General features: G+C 39.2%; 1 protein-coding gene across 1 annotated transcript in view; it reads left to right on the plus strand.

Moving 5' to 3' along the window:
* The window catches only part of LOC135210362 (serine/threonine-protein kinase mig-15-like), a 297,907-nt gene that overhangs the window by 81,452 nt on the left and 194,266 nt on the right, over window positions 1-22,189 (plus strand). Inside the window, 7 exon segments of the mRNA XM_064243259.1 lie at window positions 927-1,076; window positions 1,499-1,671; window positions 5,076-5,193; window positions 5,791-5,924; window positions 17,788-18,000; window positions 18,003-18,025; window positions 18,405-18,489. Of these exon segments, the coding sequence (XP_064099329.1) occupies window positions 927-1,076; window positions 1,499-1,671; window positions 5,076-5,193; window positions 5,791-5,924; window positions 17,788-18,000; window positions 18,003-18,025; window positions 18,405-18,489 (896 nt within the window).

Genomic DNA, 22,189 nt, shown 5'->3' on the forward strand with positions numbered 1-22,189 from the left:
TTAGCTCAGATCTAGGCGGGCCACGGGAAATTCAGTCTAGCAATGAATTTGAACTCTATTGACAGTCTTCTTACTCATCAAATCAGCCCAAGCTTTAATCAGGTTGTTTCAGCTTATTGTTTCTAATTTCCCTAAATGAATATATTTTCAAGTGAAAGAAATATCAGAGACTTATTTTGAGTGATTATGAAATAATAAGCTCAGTAAAGTAATAAACAGAAAAGAACTTGCATTGTTTTCCTTTCATACTGAGTCAAGTACTGTTGCAAAATAATAAGACGTTTTCTTAATTTTCTCTTCACATATCACATTCACCTAAAATCTGAAAGCACCAGTGTATTCAGGATGAATTTATTTTTATTGTAACCTGATTGTATGAATGATGCAAAATTAGATAAGTAAAAACAGGTACTATACAGAATTAAATGCTTCTCTCTTCACTTTTACGCATTGTTCCTTGTGTTTTATCTTATTGATTTCAGGAAATCATGTTTTAGTTGTGCAATTAATACCAAATCCTATGGTATGACCAAAACTTACCTACCTTTTAAAATGAGAGATAAATGACAAAATATAAACATATTGCTAGTTTTGTAAGTTACTGATAAAAATAATGAGACACTGAGCAAGTGGCCTACACTTACCTTAAGTGAACTGACTAGTCACCTACCTAAACAATTGAAGCCCTAGCGCAAATTTTGAATTTAAGCTGACATGCAAGTTAGAAACTAGTAGTATAGCTATTTAATTACTTGGTAAGTAAATATGAAACTTAATTTTCTTGTGAAAATAAAACTTTTATAAAAGTTTCACCGGTTTTGGTATTTTTGAAGTTAAGTTTTAACCATTTTGTAGGATCACTTTCATGTTCATTGGATTTCAATGGCGTTTGCTGTGGTTGTTTAAATAATCTCTTTCTTTTACAGTTGACTTTGGTGTCAGTGCTCAGCTTGACCGTACTATAGGGAGGAGGAACACCTTTATTGGTACGCCATACTGGATGGCTCCAGAAGTTATTGCTTGTGATGAAAATCCAGAGGCTACGTATGACAACCGTAGTGACTTATGGAGTTTAGGTAAGCCTTAGTAAATTCTTTCACAAGTAACCTTTATTTAGTTGATTATTGAAAAATTACAAGAAATAAAAGGCCCTTGGGACTTATGAAAACTCACATTGTACAGCACTTAAGTGTTGCTGGTTACCTCTTAGAGGCCTCACTGGAACTAAAAATTTAATTTAGAATATAGGTGTAGTATTTTCTGTTTTAGTAATGTATGAGATTTATTCTTTATGCTTTATTATTGTAAAGAAAATTGGCATTGGCAGCTTTCACATGCACAATAATTCCTTGCATAGAAATTTGTGGATGTTACTTAATGTAGGCAATCAAAAATTGCTTTTTACTATGACCTGTGAATTGTTTGCATTTTGAGTTTGTTGAAATCCAGATCCAAATTACATAATATGATTCAGATTAACAATAAGAAATTTCTACAGGTATCACAGCGCTAGAAATGGCTGAATCACAACCCCCTCTGTGTGATATGCATCCAATGCGCGCTCTGTTCTTGATCCCAAGGAATCCACCTCCACGCCTTAAGAATAGCAAGAAATGGAGTAAAAAATTTCATTCCTTTATTGATAGTGTCTTAGTCAAGGACTACCATCAGGTAAGAGTCTGTGTGTGTGTGTTTTTTATCCCTAGTATACTCCTTAAAATCTAATAAGCTTCAGTTGACCAGAGCCATAGATTGGGTACTTATTTGTTGGCCAACCCTTGTAGGTTACAGCCACGATTCAGAGAAAAAGAGAGAACCAGATGTGATTGTTTACTTTTCTTTATCTGTAGGCAAGGTTAGGATTTTCATTGCTTTCGCTTGTGGGAGTAATTGTTGCACTGAAACCTTTGTATTCTGGTATGTACCGTATGTACTTGTGTATCATGTGACTTGCAAAGATCTGAATTTGAAGCCAATTTTAAGGCGGTCACATCATACATGGATATAAAATTAGCGTATGTAATATTCACATATAGTGGTACCTCATTTGTCAAAAGTTTATGTTCAACATTCCGTTTTTTTAACAAAATTTTGGAAAAAATTGTGTTATTTGTTGAGCAAATACTCGTACTTCAAACTAACCGATTGTCATGTTTATACTACTAGTTTTTGATGGCCTTCCTTGTAATAAAAGAAAAACTGTATTTATATGTTTTACAATATATAGTTGAATGATAACCATATACAACAAAATTAATAAAAGAATAAAGCATTTCATACTAAAATTTAACATAATAGATGTACAAAATTGTGTCGGCATGCACAACTGACTTGAGATTGAACGAAGACACGTTTATATTATTGAGGAGAGAAGGAGAAGACACCATTAAAATAATACTGTATGTACATAAAAGCAGTAGCAATTCACATAGAAAAAATAATGGAATATCACAAATTTAATATAATGGTAAAATATAAAAACAATCAAATGCTATGCAGTAATAGCTCAATCTTAAGTGATTCAAGTTGCGCGAATTCACAATAGCGCAAACTTTTCATTGGAATCTAACTAATTATCATACACGAATATTTCAAAGACATGCGAATGCAAACACATTTTAGAATCCTGGAGAAACCCTGTGAATGTGTGTTTTTAATTTTTTTTATGTAATTTATAAGTTTTCAAGGTTTTATGTGTAAATGAATAACATTAAATGATAAAAATATTTCTCTCTCTCTCTCTCTCTCTCTCTCTCTCTCTCTCTCTCTCTCTCTCTCTCTCTCTCTCTCTCTCTCTCTCTCTTTTACTGAGAGAGAATTTTTAGGGTACATATATGCACTGTTTGTTGAAATTTTCAAATAATAATAATAATATGTTAGAAGGAGACCCTCTTTCAAACAAGTCTTATTGAAAGATATTGCTGAATCAGCTGCATTCAACTTGTAAATAGTCTTCTCTATTTTTCTAATAACAGCTTTCTCTCTGCTATTACAACTGGCGAGTATTGCGCCGATATTACTCATCAGGAGGAGTCAATTTCAGGGATAATGGTTACAAATTTATTTATTTGTCACAGTAAATGAACAAATAGGTCAAAATGTAAGTTAATCTAGTGGCCAACGTTTCTCTCGGTATCGTCCGAGCATGATCACGGCTGTGGATCGGAGCAGTCTTGCACTCTCTTTACCAGCCATGTTTCTGCTCCATACATCAAACCTGCTCTCACTAATACTCTCTTTTATATTCTTAGCTTAACCTTTATGAGGATTTTGCAGTCGCACAAGACACTTGACATCTTTCTCCAAATTTTTCACCCAGCCTGTACTCTGTGTTATTTCTTTACCCAAATATCCATCATCAGCTACTGTTGAACCAAGATACCCAAATTTTTCTATTTGGTTCAACCTGTCCCTTCCCTACACAAGTACAGGCAGTCTGCGCCTTATGACGTTCCGAGTTTGCGACGCTTTTCAATTATATTCATCAGAAATTATTTTCAGGCTTGCACCACTTGTTCTAGGGTTACAGTGCCAATCTGATGGAAGAAATAAGACTCCAAAAAGGCAAAATACTGTACATACTTGAGTAATATTCAACTGCATGTAATATTCAACCTCATTTTTACTGCATATATTAGGACTTTAGCATATGTCCCTTATAATGTTGAGTTTTGATTCTGGCAATAAGCCTAGCCTATGTCAGCAGTTGCTACTGTAGCCTAGTCTCTGATTCTGACATCTAAACCTAAGAAGCTAAAAGCTTGGAATATGCCAATAAAATGTATAAATAACCAGTATGTACTCATTTCAAATAATAATTAATTAACCATTAACCATAATAATAATAATAAAAAAAAAAGCTTCCAACCTTTTGTTTACGTTCATGGTTTCGTCAACGCGACGAGCAGCAAACAACCGCCAAGCAAACACTTTTACCTTGCACACAGTATAATAATCATAAATTTTCATTATCTCTCTTCAACTACTAAAACTACCAAACAGTATAATAACCATTCATTTCTCTTCTTTATTGTATCTACCTAATGGAGGTACCAACAGCTATAATGAAACACATAATGACATTATAACAGAAGAATAATTCTAGAAAATATTTGCTGGCTTCTATGCTAGCAGTCTTTGATTAATGTTATATTTTATGATATTTAATTAAAAAAATTTTTTTTCATTAAATGTATTGCATGACTTTTAAGTTTTTGAATTTACAGCATCCTTTTATCAATAGAATAAACAATTACACGATTCTTTGTGAATCGTGAATGAAGAAGTTATCAGATGACGAAATACAAATGGCAGCGCCCAGTAGAAACTTTTGTTTACATTCTGGAAATGAATGTAGACTGCACTTATAGCATAGAACAGCCATAAATTAAAAACAACATAACTATAATAATAGATTCTCAGATAAGTAAAGCACCATTTATATTTATTGTCGTGGTTAATATATAAAAATAAAAGTTTGTCGCCTTCTGTGGAAACAAATACTTCTTTTTAGACTTCGTTGTCAGGAAATCCAAAGAATGTGGTAGGCTTAGCCTAGTTCCTAAAGTCTGCACTTTTTCAATATAGAAGCAACATAACAATAATAAAAGTTTCTCAAATAAGTAAAACAACATTTGTATTGTTTGTTGTTGGGAAATCCAAAGCTTAGGGTTAGCCTAGTGCCAAACACTTGCACATTTCTAAAACTAGCCTATACCACATGTAATATTCAGTCCCAAAATTTTAGGCCATAAAATTGGTCTTTATATATCAAACCTTACAAGAGTATATCCATTAAACAATATTTGAAGGTTTTTTTTTATGAAAAGCACACTAAAAATGCAGTTAACATAGTTTTCAATAGACAACCAAAGCATTCAAAGTAAGGTTTTCTTAAGATTTTTGATGATTTTCGACAATTTTTCGGCTTACGCTTTCGGCTCCCGACGCATCTCAAAAACGGAACCCTGTCATAAATAAGGGACTGCCTGTATATACAGTAAATGTAGTATGAAATTATAGCTACCCCAGTATTGGTAAGTACTGTGAAACATATAATATTCTTTGTATTACAGAGAACTTACACTGATCAGTTACTAAAACATCCATTTATACGGGACCAACCAACTGAACGGCAAGTGCGTATCCAACTCAAAGATCACATAGACAGATGCAAGAAACATAAGCAGAAAGGTATTTTTTATAGACAATCCTTTGATTATATGATAATTGTTTGAATTTATCAGTTATTTCAGTTATACAGTGGACCCCCGTTTTCGCGTTCTTGAGATTCGCGGATTTCTCTTTGGACCATATCTACCCATTATTTGCAATCAATTCGTGGTATTTTACATAGAGAAATATTCACAAATGACTGTATTTTCATATTTTTGTTACTAAATGCACTTTTTGTGATAAAACTAGATTTAGAATATTCAGTCATAAGTATTTTTAGTTGGTGTTTCTAGTTTGAACTATCAAAATAAGCATTTATAAGCATTTTTAGAGGGGTTCCAAGTATTCACAGACTCTAGCTATTTGTGGAGATGTCTGGTACTCATTCCCCCCACAAATACAGGGGTTTCACTGTATGCTTTATCAGTTACATTCATGATTAATTTAGCTAGTAACTTCACAAATTTGTTAGCTTTTTGTGAATTGAGCATATTTTAGTTTTAAAAACATGTATTTTAATTGATATACTTACTGAAAGTCATACTCATACATTTGTTTAATAGATTTCTCTATTTGGAATCCTACTATAACTTAATTTTCTTATTTTCATAACAGAAGACAGAGAAGAAACATTTAATTACAGTGGGTCTGATAATGAAGATGAGGAAACAACACAACCTGGTGAACCCTCTTCAATCATTCAAGCACCAGCAGGGAATACCTTGAGACGGAATTTCCAACAAATACAGGTGAGTAATGTAAAAGATTTAGACTGTTAATAATCTAGGTTGTTTTGAGAAGCTGAGGAGCTGTTGCTTATAGTATACTAACAAATTTTAACATCACATACGGTGGGCTTTTCAGTCATCTTACTTGCTACAGCTCATTACAGACAGAATGTCTGTTCAAGGATTTAAGTACTGAGTGTGAGCTAAATTTCTAGACTGAGATGGCCCAGAGAAGTCATTATTTAATGAAGTGCAAAAATTAATTAAAAGACGAAAATTCAAGTTGTTAGGAAAATAGGAAGGTACTAAAGGGAAGAGGAAATTAAAAGAAACCAATGATTCAGTTGCGTCATCGTCGAAAGTAGCAGTACCAATTGTATCTTCAGTCCCTTTTTTCACTAGAGTAGATGGTAATCTTCATTCGGTGACGCCGTTGGGTTCCGCATTTTGTAGCATACCCGTAGAGGCACCTTTGAATGTGGTTCCGGTTGGTATGTTCTCCACCTGTCCAACTTCGGTGGTGGGCACTCCAGTGGTTATTCCGAGCGAAGCTTCTTCCTGTTCCCCTCCTCCTTCAACTTCTTTCTCAACTGAGGGTTTGTCTGCTACCTGAACATTCACCTGAATGATTCCCACCCCCCTTCCCTCTTCAATTTTGATAGTGAAGGACACAATTGAGGAGGCAGGCCTCTGGCGACCAGTATTTGCAGCAGGGTTGCCAATGGTACCACAGGTAACTCGCTGGACTTTTACCTGCAGCGTTGGTAGTGCTGACAGTTAAATACCCACTTTGTGGGAAAATTTTTGGGGATGTAGTTTGGACAGGTCAGTGACCAGGGCTAATTCAGGTGTTCAGGTATTACATTATTAGCTTTATTATGAAAACTTCATTTCTTGATGTAATGTTGTTTGGACCCCAGAATAAATGTAGGTGCCGTTGTTAGGTAACCAGTTGGTTCCTAGCCACATAAAAAAATATCTAATCCTTCGTGCCAGCCCTAGGAGAGCTGTTAATCAGCGCAGTGGTCTGGTAAAACTAAGATATACTTAACGTAGAGTTAAATGTATGGACACAGTGAATGAGGTGTAATTCCACCAGGAAGTGGTGTCCAATTACTAATGCATTCCAGACACCTAAAAATATTTAAAAATTTTTTTTATAGAGAATAAACAGTTTTACATACAGAAAACAATGAGAAATAAATGTAAATGACTAATGGAATGGATGAATAAACATTTAACATCACTCTTACCTTTATTGAAGACTTTCGTTAGTGTATTGAAGATAGAGAGGAGGGGGAAGGGAGGAGAGCTTATTGTTTGGAAGGGGAATCCTTTTTCAGAAGGACTTCGGGTATCAAAAACCTAACTTGAGTTACTCTTCCTCTTTGTTTTTTTATTGGCACTAGGACCAGCTTGAGTCACTGGACCCCTGTCGCACATCAAAACTGTCCAGAGACATTTGTTTCTGATGTCTAAAATTTGCCTCAAGTAAAACAAGACATTGTCATTAAACATGTTGGAGATAATAGTTATCCACAAAGTTTTTTTTATTCACTCCACTTTCCAAACATGTGCTTAATCATGAAGTAGGCACATTATGTATGCCCTTTCACTTTTTGAATTTTTCAAACTAGCCCCTGCTCGCCTTAAATTCACTAACAGCAGCACTTGTTGTAGGCATTTTCTTAATGAAATCAACATGCAACATCCTTGCTTTTCACAAATTATCGCCCCCAACACCTTGCTACGAGTTCTTTCTTTAATACTATAGTGTTTCTCTCTCCTTTTTTTTTTTTTTTTTTTTTTTTTTTTTTTTTATTTATTATTATTATTACAAAAAGCTGGCACTTGTAATATTCATTGGCCCCATCATGGCTTATTTAGCAGTTGCACTCTAATAGAAAAAGCACAAAAAACAACAGACACAAAGGCAGAATGGGTCAAAAGAGAACATGGGATACTTGTTTGGACACTCAGTGTGGGGTCTAGTCATGAGGTTGCCCCTGGATGGAGCCTTTCTGGGTGTACAAAATCCAAGGATATGTACGAAACTCTAGTCAAAATTTTGCTGAAAAAGTCTACAAAAACTGAACCCTACAAAAACCAGGGTGTACGAAATCCAAGGTTTGCCTGTATTTATAGCTGTGGTTCCTGATCAGAAATGCCTTCTCAGTTAGATGTGGGCAGTACATCTTTCTTGTGATTACCTTTTTTTTTTTCCCCAAACCACTAAGTTCTTATTCATTCAGTTTCTGTTCCAGAGCCCATGATAGTGCCTTGAGCTTTTTCAGTAGCATTTGTAGATTTTACTGCCAAGGGCATCATCTTTATAGGCTCCACTATGATCACAGGTACTGTTTGAACAGATGTTTTTCAAAGGATAGGCAGAGAGTGGACTATTACTTACATTGGGTGGTTGTCAGCATTTGTCCCCACCAGACCAGTGATCAAGTTCCTTTTCTGTTTGATCAACCCCATGAATTAGTTTCCTTTTGTTTTCCCTCTGCTGCCCAGTCCTTAGGAGGGTCCCCCCTCTATTTAAGTAGAATTGAGAAGTTCTTTTCTCAGGTGATCTATCAGCTCTTCCTATCCCAGAATACAGACCATTGGGTCACCGCCAGCTTCATCCTGAAAATCCTTGATAGTGCTGGCTTCTCCAACTTCTAGTAGTTCAGTTAAGTCATTATATAGAAGGAGCCTTGAGGTATCCTTCCAAAGCCCTGAAGTGATGGAACCATTTTAAAGATTAGTGCCTTGGAATTAGTCTGTTACCATTATTTATTTTGCCTTTCTCTTAAGGAGACCAGGTAGGCAAGACAGCCCAATGTGTCAGTCACTTATAAAAAACTTTAATGAATAAAGGCTGAGAAATCTATGTTTTTAAGATATTATTATTATAGGTTTTATTGAAAATAATGGCTATTTCAGCCGTATTTATTTTGCATGGAAGTTTCTCTATTCTTGTGGTGTTGTGGTACTGAAGTTCTTGCGGGAGTCCTACAGCATATATAGTCGGTTGCACAGCATGGGGTCTTATTGACAAATTATGATTGGCTAACTGGCTCAGCTGCTGATCCCCTGTTGGCTGATGCCTCAAGATCAGAGGTGGGTCCTATTTGAACACTGCAGTAGTCTCTTGATCATTGTAAGGGAAGGGTGCCTCTCCTTGCAGGATTCTGGTTCGTTGCTGTTGTGTGACGTTGTCTGGTGTTTGTTGATTTGGGGTGTCTTGTTTGGTGTGGTATTATTTAGTAATCCCACCATACAAGACCCCCCCAGATCAAGAAACACTAGACTACACCAGGCATATGTCACGCAACTGCTTCTCCAACCAACCAGAATCCTGGATGGAGAGGCGCCCTTCCCTTGTGACGGTCTGAGCGACTGCTGCAGTTTCTGCATAGGAACCCACCTCTGATCTTGAGGCATCCACCAACAGGGGATCAGCAGCTGAGCCAGTTAGCCAATCACATTTTGTCGATAAGGACGCCGTGATGTGCAACAGACTATATATACTGTAGGACTCCTGCAAGAACTTCAGTCCCACAAACACCTGCCCACAATGTCATTTTGTATAATAATATTCTATTTGACAAATACCACATTTTGTACATGGAATCCCCCATTTGGTATTTTGATAGCCAATTGAGTTACAGAAAAAAAGAAAAAGTCAGTAATAAGAAGAATAGAGAAACATCTATACAAAATAATACAGCCTAAATAGCCATTGTTTTCAATAAAACTTGTATTAATGTAGGTCTTCCTCCAGCATATTATTAGTATTTTTTTATCACAGTCATCCCCATCACTTTCTTACTATATGCGCCGTTTTCAGGAGCACACTCATCTGCATGAGTCCTGGAGCTACTTCAGCACCTAGTTTTTCCAGGTTTCTTTTCAGGGATCTTGGGAACGTGCCTTGTGTCCTTATGATTATGGTTACAATTTCCACTGGCATATCCCATATCCTCATTATTATTACATATTATTATGATGATGATGATGATAATGATGATAGAAGACGTTCTTTTAAACAAATTCTGTTAAATAAAATGGCAGAAATAAGTGGATTGATTTTGTATATTTTCTGTTTTCTTATCTCATGCTCTGACTCAGTGATGTTTTTTTTTTATTAACTAGCCCAATATTCATATTGGGGAATTCTAGAAAACGCTGGATGATGTATTATTCAGAAACATGATTTTGGTATTATTTATCTGGTAAACTAGTATTAACAGTATACTGATAAACAGGGATCTCAGGTCCAGGTCGTTCAGGATTCATCATCAGTGCTGGTTAAATCTGGGAAAGGGTCATCTGTGGTATACAGCTGGTGTTGGTGCTTGTATAGCTGGTATTATTGTGATGTTTTGACCTCCTCGCAGGTCATCTTCTTGACGAGTCAGTAGTGGGACTAAAGCAAATGTGTCTTGTGTGATGGTATTTATGGTGACTCAGACTTGGAGCTGAATTCTGGCGAAGTCGGTGATCTCGCATTGGTGTTTGCACTGCCAGAGATTTATCTCTTTAAGGAAGAGTAATTCGTGGTGTTAGAAATGTTTCATTACATTGTCAGTTATCACTTAGACCATTGATGGATGGTCTTGTTTGACAATTTTTCACATTCATAACTGATCCCTGATTCTGTTTTCCTGCTGAGAGTGACCAAATTTGCTGAATGGCATCACCAATATGCAGTAAATGTACCTTGCTGTGTCGAACTTCTCAATTCAAGAGGTCCTTTATTTCTCATACTGTTGGACTGTGGAATAGTATAGGAAGGATACATAATGACTAATCTGCTTTGTAATTATTCTTCCTTAAATGAGTTATTTTAAAGTTATAATTTTCTTTTAACGCTTTTCTTACTTTTAATTAACGCTCTGTACCGTGCAATTTCTACTATACAACATCTGGTAACTGCTCCTGTGAAAGTTAAGAAAGTTAAGTTGTTCATACACGAAACAAACCTTCGGTCTTAACATTAGGATTTACTAGCGCCAAGCTGGAAACCGTTAGAATTAAAATTACACTTGTGAGATCAAGGGACTAATGGCATCTATACCAGGTCACGGGGCATGTATACCCAGAATGCCCACGGCTACCTGTGAACCACCAGTTATTTTCCTACCGCCTTTAAGATAAGACGTGTTACTGTCTATCTCATTTAAAGCCGGTTTTTCAGTTTGCCCGTTCTTTATCCATTTCATTTTTTATTTTTCATTCCTTTTCTTTCTCCAAGTGTGATCAGTGTGTCGTAAGAGTGTATACGTGGTATGATGGAGAATTTTGCCTCAACATCGGGATCGTCTACCGTTTCAAAGAGGAGACAAAGGAAATGCCCAGAGTCAGTGGCTTTCCATGTTCTAGGTTCCTAACTTCGGTGTAGACGGATCCTCATCCAACGTGTAGTAGGTGCAGGGAAAACGTATGTACGGTTACTAATCCGTGTTCTGTTTGTTGCGGTTGGTCGGTGGAACAGTGGAAGAAGTTCTATGGGAAAAGCCAATACAAAAGGAAGGGGGTGACGCCATCTTTGGATGACCAAACCTTACCGGCTTCTTTTGTATCGGTAATAAACCAGGCTGCTCCATATGTTTCTCCACCTGCTTTTGATTTGTCTCATACCCCTTCGGTTTCTCCTAGCGGTTCTGTATCGGAAACGTCAGGAGGGGCCTTGGGTAATTTTATGAATAATTTGCACTCTCCTTTGTTCCCAGCAAGTAGAGGGGGAGATCCGCCATCTTTGTTCCAGGCTCCTGCTACTCAAGCGCATAGGTTAGATGGTACGTGGTCAGCGCTAGGCCTACCAGGTGTACCAACCTTGGATGGTCTGCTTGTGCATTATATGACGTCACGGTTCCAGCAGGGTCCGGCAGCGCTGAATGTTCCTCATACCCCCACCCGGGCTTGCAATTTATGGGAATTAATGCCGCGGCTTCACCATCCCACTCAGTATTTACAGCGATGCAGAACGTGGGAGGTAGTTTGGCAGCAAACGTGCGGTTGCCAGCAGAAACCTCTCAGTCTCTCCCTACGAGAGGGATGACGTCACAACATACGTCACACTCCGATATGGCAGGCGTGATGACGTCACAGACCGATTCTCGCCTTTTTTCGCTGCACCCAGACGCTAATAGCTTCTGACCTGTCAAATGCAAACTGTAATGCAGAAATTACAGGATATAGAGAAGAGAATGAATAAGAGACAAAAGAAAAAGTGTGATTCGCCTTCTTCGTCTTCTTCCTCTAGTTCGGCGTCATCGCTAAGTCCGATAACGTCACGGCGAGCGCCAGTCAAGCGTTGGAGGAGGATTCGGGAGTTCCTGGCGGATCCTCGGGCTAAGAGGAGAAGAATCAATTCTTCCTCTTCTTCGGACCAAGACTGTCATTTCCAAGTCAGCAAGAAGGTTGGAAAGTCAGTGGCTATTAAGCACAAGGTTGGCAGACGAAGCCGTTCGCAAGAATCCGAACAAGCGAGAGAGGTGACGGCCGGCGAGCTAGCGGCCGAGGCGGAGTTGCAAGTTCGGATCGCAAAAACTGCGATACCTCTGGTAAAATCGACGTTGGCGGCGAAAGGTGCAGCAGAGGATGGAATGCAGGTCCCAGTTTCGCCCGTAAGGCCGTTCAAAATACGTACGAAGGACGATAAGGCTCCTATTAAAAGTACGAAAAATAGAGAGTTGGCAACCTCGGCGGATACGTTCGTGGAAGGCAGTGTCCGTCTGGATAGAAGGTCGAGGCCGGGCTCGCCGACGCTCGAAAACGATGCCAATACTAATAGAGACGAACTTATCTCTGTCTTAAGGGAGCCTTCATCTTGGAGATCTAGACGAGATTCTCGCTCTAGATCCGTGAGCAGAGAAAGAGTGAGACTTTCTCGTTCCCCTGCTGACTATCCGGGATCGAGCCAACAGCGGCCAGCAAAGATCAAAGAGACTGCCGTAGGGGCAGGCGGCCGTGGAATTCCGGGCCGTCTGTCAGAAGATAGGGGCGAGACAACATCCCTTGTGACGGAGAATGGTACACTAGAGCCGGAGGAAGGAGAAAACCAAGAGTTTCTGGCCTCGTATGCAGAGGTGATTGATTTGATTCGTCAAGTCAATAGCCTTTCGGAGAAGACAGAAACACCGGCCAGTATGCTTCCTCCTGGAATTGACATGGCATTTGGACTAAAGAGGGATACCAAGGTGTCGTATGAATTGCCTTGTTCGATCATGCGGAATCGGTCTTGCACACGTAAACGCAAAGATTGCAGGGAGGGATAATTCCTTAAGATCTAATAGATCATTTAAATTTATTCCCCCTCCAATGATAAAGCATAGGAAATATTATACGACACCGAAGGTCCCTTTGCTGTCTAGACAAATGAACCCTAATGTTGTAAATGAACCCTAATGTTGTAAGGTTAAGGCCTGGATTAACCTTGGATCAGGTTAAAATGGAGTGCCCTTCGATGACGTACCAAGAGGCTGCTACGTTAGAAGCAACAGCTTCTTCTGTCTTTCAGGCTGCTGCTTGGTTAAACCTTTGGTCAACAGCAGTGGCGAAAATTGCATCCTCGGAAGCAACAAGGAAAGTAGTGGATGAACCATTGTTCATTAGATTACTACAAGTCAGGTTCCAAGGCGATTGCGTACCTGACAAACGTAAGTGCCAATGTTTGGGCAAATATCCTGCTAATGAGGAGAGATGCAGCATATTGGCTAGACTAAGCCGCAATGTGGATTTGGATTCCCTGTTAGCAATGAGGAATGGGGATATCTTGGAATCGCAACTGCTGTTGCCAGAGGTCATACTGGAAGAGGCGATAGATAGAAGAAGGATGGACACTAACGATAGGTTGGTGCAACAGGTAGTTAGGAAAACGTCTAACAGTCAAACTACTCCTTTGGAGGGAGACAACAGCAGATGTCTCGAAAGAAGACAGTGAGACATAGCATCCCTAATAGAGTCACAAGACCCTCTTCCCCAAAGAGGATAACTCATCGGCCCTTTCACAATAGAAACAACAGAGGAAGGGGCAATAGGGAAGAGGGAGAGGCTCATGAAGATAGGATGGGCGCCTCCCATCACTCGGCCACACCAGTGGGGGTTGCCTGGCAAATCACTGGAAGGCTTGTGGCAGGAACTAGGGACAGAGCAGTGGGTGGTGGATGTTCTCAGGATCGGGTATTTGATCCGTTCGAGGTAACCCCGCCCCTGACAGATCAACCATTACCCCACGTCACTTATGCCCACAAATCTCAGAAGGCCACTATTCTGCAGACGAAGTGAAGATGATGGAAAAGGCGCTGTGCAACAAGTATGCAGTCCGACAAAAGGCTTCTACAGCAGGATTTTCCTGGTACCCAAAGCCAACGGGGAGTGGAGGACAGTAATAGACCTGTCAACGCTGAATCTGTTTATAAGGGAAACCAGTTTCAAGATGGAAACTCCGAAAACGGTTCTACAAGCAGTCAGAATCGGAGACTTTATGCTGACAGTCGATCTAAAGGACGCATACTTTCAGATACCAGTCCATCAGTCTTCAAGGAAATTTCTCCGCTTCAGTCTTGCAGGGAAAGCTTTCGAATTCAAGGTCCTGTGCTTCGGATTGACAACGTCTCCTCAAGTTTTTACAAGAGTGTTCACCCTCGTGTCGGCGTGGGCGCATGCTCAGGGGGGATCAGGCTAATAAGATATCTGGACGATTGGCTGGTGATAGCAAAGTCCAGGGAGAAATTACTCAGGGACAGGGCGGCCCTCCTGCAGCTTTGTCACAGCCTAGGTATTGTGGTGAATCAGCAGAAGTCGCAGTTGGATCCAAGTCAACTTTTGGAATATCTGGGAATGGTGATAGACACAACACAAGCCAAAGTATTCCCGACAGACCAAAGAGTAGAGAAATGCAAACAAGTGTGAATGCCTTTCTGGGAAAGCAGACACAGCCAGCAAGACAGTGGCAGGTGGTGCGTGGGAATCCTAACCTCCCTGGAGAAGCTAGTACCACAGGAAGGCTACACCTTCGGTCCCTACAATGGATGGATGGAGTTTTATTTTTGGTCACCAACAGTAGATCACCCGTACGAGCAAATTCCCTTGTCGGCAGAAGTGAGGAAAGACTTGGCTGTGGTGGGTGAACGACGACAATCTGACAGTGGGTGTCCCCTTCAACAATCCTCCCCAGCCTCTTGCTGTTCTCGGATGCGTCACTAGTAAGGCTGGGGAGCCCATATGGAGGAGTTGATGGTGTCAGCAAAATGGAGTTGCAAGGACAGAGAACTCCATATAAACGTGCTGGAGTTGAAAGCAGCTTTTCTGGGAATTCAGGGAGAGAGTAAAGGGACACTCAGTGGTATTGATGTCAGACAACACCACAGTAGTAGCTTATATAAACAAGCAAGGAGGCCTAGTTCTCGGCAGTTACATGTGATGACAGTTCAACTTCCACCAGTGGGCTATAGAGAACCTGTAGACATCAAGGCCAGGTATATTCCGGGAAAAGAAACATAGTGGCCGACAAGTTGAGCTGCAGGTATCAGATTCTGGGAGACGGAAGTGGTCCCTACACCAACAGGTAGTGGACAGGATGCTCATGTTGTGGGAAGGACCGATCATATACCTATTCGCAACCAGGTACAACAGAAGGTTGGAAGTGTATTGTTCAGTAGTCGGACGTCAGAGGCAGTACAGAAGATGCGCTACAACACCCCTGGGACAATCTGGACGTGTACGCATTTCCTCCATTTTGTCTAATCCGTCAGGTTCTGAACAGGGTAATGCGGTCTCAGAACCTCAAGATGACCCTGGTAGCCCCGTTATGGGCCGAAAGCAGAGTGGTTTTCCAGACCTACTGGAACTCCTAGTAGATGTGCCAAGAGAGTTACCTCCATGGAGCAACCTTCTGTGTCAGCCTCACGTGGAGAGGTACCACCAGTCGGTGAAGTCCCTATCGCTTCACGGGTGGAGACTGTCAAGTATCTCCTCCGAGCGCGAGGGTTTTCGCAGAAAGCAGCAACTCAGATGGCAGGTAATATCAGAAAAAATCATCTGCGACAGTATACCAAGGAAGTGGTCAGCATACTGTGATTGCTGGTCGTAGAGGGAACGTGTCTCCACTCAGTACCACTATTCAGCAGTTAGCAGACTTTCTGATATATCTCAGAACAGAAAACTATGTCTGTATCTGCAGTGAAGGGGTACAGGGCGGCTCTAGCCTCAGTCTTACGAATGAAAGGAGTGGACATATCGTCTTCATGGGAGTTGGCCATGCTGATGAGGACGCTTTGAACAGTCATGCCCACCAAAGGAGCTAAAAGCCCCAGATTGGGATCTGACCAAGGTACTGAGTAGTCTGACAAAACCCCCCTACGACTACTAAGGCAGTCCACGGATAGGAGCCTGACCCTGAAGAGACAGTCTTCTTATTGGCCCTGGCTTCAACCAAAAGGGTGGGGGAGCTACATGGCCTCTCATATCTCATAAAGCACTCGAGAGGTTGGAGATCAATGGTATTTGAGTTTGTCCCAGAATTCGTGGCCAAGACCCAAAATCCAACAATAGTAGACGGCAGATTCGACTCCTTTACCATACCTTCCTTGGCAGACTTTGTAGACAACGAACAAAGCTGAGATGCTCCTGTGCCCCGTCAGGGCACTAAGGGAGTACTAGGAGAACAAGGCACCTCAGGCCGGGGTGCCAGAGGTTGTTCGTAAGTACAGGACGGAACAAGAAGGAAGTGTCCAGAATACAATATCGTTTTGGCTAAGGGAGACGATCAGAGATGCTTATACGGCAGAAGACAGAGGGTCAGATGGCCAGGTGGGAGCTAGATCTCATGACATCAGGGGTGTGAGTGCTTCCCTGGCATTTAAGAAGAACATGTCAGTGGATAAAATTCTGAAAGCTGGTGTGTGGAAACGCCAAACAACTTTCACCTCATTTTATTTGAAAGATGTTGCCCATAGATCCTTGGACACCTTTTCCTTGGGTCCAGTGGTGGCGGCCCAACAAGTGATATAGTTTCATCCAGTGCCCCTGGCGGGTCAGTTTTGCGTCTAGTCTAAGATGAAGGTATGAAAGTAGAATGAATGGGATGACTGGTCTTTTTCTTTACTACTTTCTTCCTACTCCTTTAACTATGGGCAATATGAAGGAGAGTACCATCATGTGCTGGAACGGACTAGATGCAGGTGAGATGGTCAGCCATACTGTGAAGCTATCTAGCTGATGATATACTTTTCAGTAGCACACACCCCTCTGGATAATAGGGAAAAGAGGGGTGAAGGTGGATCCAGTTGCAGGGATCAAGAGTAGACAGTAGAATGGTATCTACACCCAGTGGAGAACCAAATAGATCCGCTTATATCTTTGGTCCTAGGTTCATTGTCCATTCTCTTAGAATTTCCCTATGTATTCGGAAATGGATAAGGTGCAAACTCCCAGTCAGTTGTAGAGACTTACCTCCCTCCAATAGTAAGTCTATCCTAATGTTAATGACCGAAGGTTTGTTTTGTGTATGAACAAATACCAAATTTGTAACTAATTTGTAGTTTCATAACTAACAAACCTGAGGTCTTAACAGTTAAAGGCCCACCTCGAACTACCCCTCTAGCAGTCTAAACTGGGTTAGAAATATAACTGGTGGGTCACAGGTAGCCGTGGGCATTCTGGGTATACATGCCCCGTGACCTGGTATAGATGCCATTAGTCCCTGGATCTCACAAGTGTAATTTTAATTCTACCGGTTTCCAGCTTGGCGCTAGTAAATCCTAATGTTAAGACCTCAGGTTTGTTAGTTATGAAAAATACAAATTAGTTACAAATTTGGTATTTTAGAGTCTTGCCTGAACAGGATTTATAACTAGGGTTAATTTATATATTTTCTGTTCCTATGTAGGAGCATCAAAGAAATGGTGGAAAGAAAGAGAAAGAGGAGATTCCTGATCCGGGACCTCCAGCCAGACCTGCATTACCACAAAGGTTACTTGGCCAAGAGCCTGCGCCTCCTCAAAGGCCTCTTCCACCACCACCTCAGGCAGAGATCACCACCAAGCTGCAGCACACAAAACCAGCAACACCTCCGCAACACCATCCAAGGGACCATCGGGAAAGCATCGTGAACACCGTGAACACAGGTGAGGTTTTTGGAAGGTATATTTTTTTATATGTACATAGATATTGCCACCAAAGGCTGAGTTTAAGGGGGGGATACAGACTCCAGAAGGCCCCATTATAAAGTAAATGCTTCATTCTACCTTATGACTAAAGGAAATCCTTTCTAATGTTTACCACCTGTAATACAAATACTGATAAGATACATTTTTGGAAATTAAGAATTCATATATTCAATATAAAATATCTTTTATAAAAATAGACCCTTGCAGTATGGTTCATATTTTGTATTTAATATATTTCAACTTCTGACAGTAAATTTTATGATGCATTTAAGATAAATGTATAATATTTCTTACATATATTTTTCTTTCCTTTGCCCGTCCTTTGGCTTTGCTTTAGGGAACACAGAGAACAGAGGGACCAGCGCAACTCTCAGATAGGGAAGCAGCAACAACCAGCGCAGCCACAAGCAAGAAAACCTGAGGTTTGTTTTTGCTTTCTAGTGTACTTTATTAGTAAACCTTGCATTTTTGATATTTTGATGTTACAGTACCATACATTGTTTTTCTTTTAACTACTATCAAGTCATATGGGACATTTCAGTTGAAAGTTGAGCATAGATCAGTAGAAGCAAAATGGAGACAATAATGTGAAGTAAATGAAAAAAAAAAACACCATTGGCTGGGTGATGCAGTACTTGATAGGCTATGAAAATGAAACTTTTGAGGTTAAAACATGATGATTTCAGGCTTCATATTTATATATGAGGAGAATTTATAAAGTGAGAATCTTTAGTTTGTACTTACATACAGTGGCATCAGTTTTTAAATTTATGATTGATACTCTTTAAGTTTTAGTAATCATAAATGTTTTATATTATCCTCTCTCTACTTTGATATTCACATTATGCATATTCATTAACGCCTTTACTTTAAAACTACCTTGTAATCTTTCGAGACTAATCCAAGATATAATGTTTTGCTGTAAATGGGTTTTGTAATATTGGAAAGCTTGTAGGATTGCAGTTATAGCATGAATTCTAACTTCTGTCTTTTTATTAATTTTTTCTCATATATCTTGTCAAAGTGACCTTTAGGGAAAGTAATAAAAAAAGCATGAGACCAGCAGAAAATCTAGATTTTACTGTTATTTATAATGGTTTATGGACTGTATACTTTGTGATTTTGAAAGTTTATGTTCCTATACAGTATAATTGAGTTATATTCTGTGCTGCATGCTATGCCTAGCCAGTGATGTATAATTAAACCATATTCAGTGCGTCTCCTATAAAGTTATTAAGACTCCTTTATATTACAATTTTTTTACATTTAATGGCCTTGAAAAAAAATTGTCATTTTTTCTAAATGATTATTCCATGTATCATAGCTAAAGCATTGCCTGTTTTAAGCATATAAAAAGGGTAATTTTATACTACTGTATACATTCATTTTAACAATAATGACTTCACATGTGGCTTTTAATACTGGTTTTGATAAGTTGCCCATGTTTGTCCACAGTGTGATATCTCTGTACTCCTTGTAAGTGGCTTTCATAAATATTCCCCCTATTTGCATGCCGGTTGGGGTGGAAAGTCCCCCCACGCCACATCATACACCAGTTTGTGTTTAATAGTGAAGCTGTAATGAGTGATTGGGAAGTTATTTCTAGAGGACTTAAAATTTTTGCAACTTGTTCATGCAGAAGCATGAAAAGATTGACTTGGAAGAACTTTTAGAAATCAATTGTACCTTTGCCATTACAACTTTGCATAGCATAGTGAATCAAGGGTTAATGGTGTCACTTTTTTGAGATTTTTCACAGTTCTAGAGGTGTAAGTTTTTCATAGATGAAGTTTTTATCTCAGTTTCTCATGAATGACAATCAGGAATGTAATGTTACTTTTTCCTTTGATGACAGTTGGGAAGTACATGAATGTTACGCTCCTTCCTTATAGACATTCCGAGTAATTTATAAGAAACTCCTCATATGTACTTACTGAGTATATGGTGTACTATATACGATATGCATTCAGTTTAAACAAAGCGTTTCTTTTCTTGGAAATTGGACAAAAGGTTTTCACATCCCTCATGTTATCTTTTAACATTTCAATTGTTCTACTGCTTATGTTGACCAGTATGGTTGGCATGTAAATCACAAATTATGGGTTGGAATTACATTGGAAAGTTTGTCACTGCATTTAAATTTGAATTTTGGGATTTTGCTTTCATATCGGTATATTTATACTTAGTATGCAGTAGTATATATGTTGTGCTTTAAACAGAATGAAAGAGAGAATTTTATTTAAAAAAAAAAAAAAAAAAAAAAAAAAATTAAATTCAAAATCTTAAAGCATTATGTAGAATTTCCATTAAAAGATAATTTGTTGATTTTTCTTTTTCTAAAAGGTGTGGATTGTCTCCTTGAGACATAGCTGGGAATATATAAGGTTTTCTCTTTCCATGTTGCCAAGGCTTCTCGGGGCTTACTGCCTGTTAACCTACTGACACGGCATTTTTATTATACACTTAAGCCACACATTTATTTTGCATTTGTTTTATCTTAATTTTCTGTACTGTGTTCTAGAATCTTTGGGAAGGAGATTTTTTTTTTATTTATTATTTTTTTTTTTTAGTTAAATGATATATTTTATTGATGAGAGAGAGAGAGAGAGAGAGAGTAGAGAGAGAGAGAGAGAGAGAGAGAGAGAGAGAGAGAGAGAGAATAGTTATGGCACCACAATGTACCTACAGAGGTGTCATTAACCGAAACTCGACGCCATTACCAAAACTTGGCGCCGTTAACCCAAAACCAAAACTCAGCGCTGCATCGGTTTTTGCTTATCATCGCCCTTCTGAGGAACAGAACCACCAGCTGATAAACGTCCGGACTGCCTCTGTTCTGAATGGGGAAGAAACGCAAGTTTTTTCAAGAACTTTTGGTGAAGTTTTCTGCCTGTAGGTTTTTTAAGCACTGATATATATAAGGTAGTTGCCAGTTAATGGCAGGGTTTTGGTAACTGAAAATCACTGTTAACTGAGTAAATAGCATTTATTTTGTTGAAAATGCCTATGATCTACTTAACGATGGCATTAGCTGGTTCACTGGCACCATTAAACCAGTTAACGGCTCCGTTAACCGGTTCACCAGCACTGATATACCGCTTACCGGCACTGTAAATCTGGTTTAACGTTGTTGATAGCCAAGCACCATAAAATCGAAACGCAGTTAACCAGGGCCTCCTTGTATACATGTTGGTATTTGATCAACTGGACAAATATGGGGGTTTAAACTTGTTTCTTACCATACTTAGTTGTTGCTTCTAATTCTCACTTCTGTCAGATATTATTATTTAGTACTCATGCATATTCTATATGAAATGCAGTTCATGTTATATTATTATTATAAATCAGTAGACCTGAACCTGTAGGCTTTCTGCTGTAATTTATAGCAAATTGCTACATACTATTTAACTTTATTATGAAATAAACATTTCTCATCAGAACATCTCGGCCAATGACATTATGATGGCTTGCCTCATGCTTCATCATTCCAAGGCTAGAAGTGCCATTGAAACCTGTCGTAACTGTTGTCCTAAAAAATTTTCATGTATAGATAAAGTGATATTTTTTTATAAAATTTATGAAATGTGCAAAAAAAGTTAAGTATATCTTAGTTTTTACCAGACCACTGAGCTGATTAACAGCTCTTCCTAGGGCTGGCCCGAAGGATTAGATATTTTTACGTGGCTAGGAACCAATTGGTTTTACCTAGCAACGGGACCTACAGCTTATTGTGGGATCCGAACCACACTATATCGAGAAATGGAACTTCTATCACCAGAATAAATTTCTCTGATTCCGCGTTGACCGAGCCGGGAATCGAACCTGGGACCACCGGATTGGCAGCCCAGCTCGAAAACCACTCGTCCAGCGTGGAACTTATGAAATGTGCAAATTTGGACATAGTGGATGTTTGGTTGAAATTTGCAAGAATTTGGACATAGTGGATGTTGGTAAACAAGCTAGAATTACAATTACTGTAACTAAGTCAAAGATAATCTTCTGGTTCATTTGATTTGATTTTGGTTTTATATTTATGAAACTGGTAATCTTCACTTAAGGGTAAATTATAGCCATTTCTCAAACCAAAATTAATTCCGCACTGAAAAATTATTTGCAAATTGT

The sequence above is a fragment of the Macrobrachium nipponense genome, chromosome 39 (assembly GCF_015104395.2).
Source record: "Macrobrachium nipponense isolate FS-2020 chromosome 39, ASM1510439v2, whole genome shotgun sequence".
Classification (NCBI taxonomy): Eukaryota; Metazoa; Arthropoda; class Malacostraca; order Decapoda; family Palaemonidae; genus Macrobrachium; species Macrobrachium nipponense.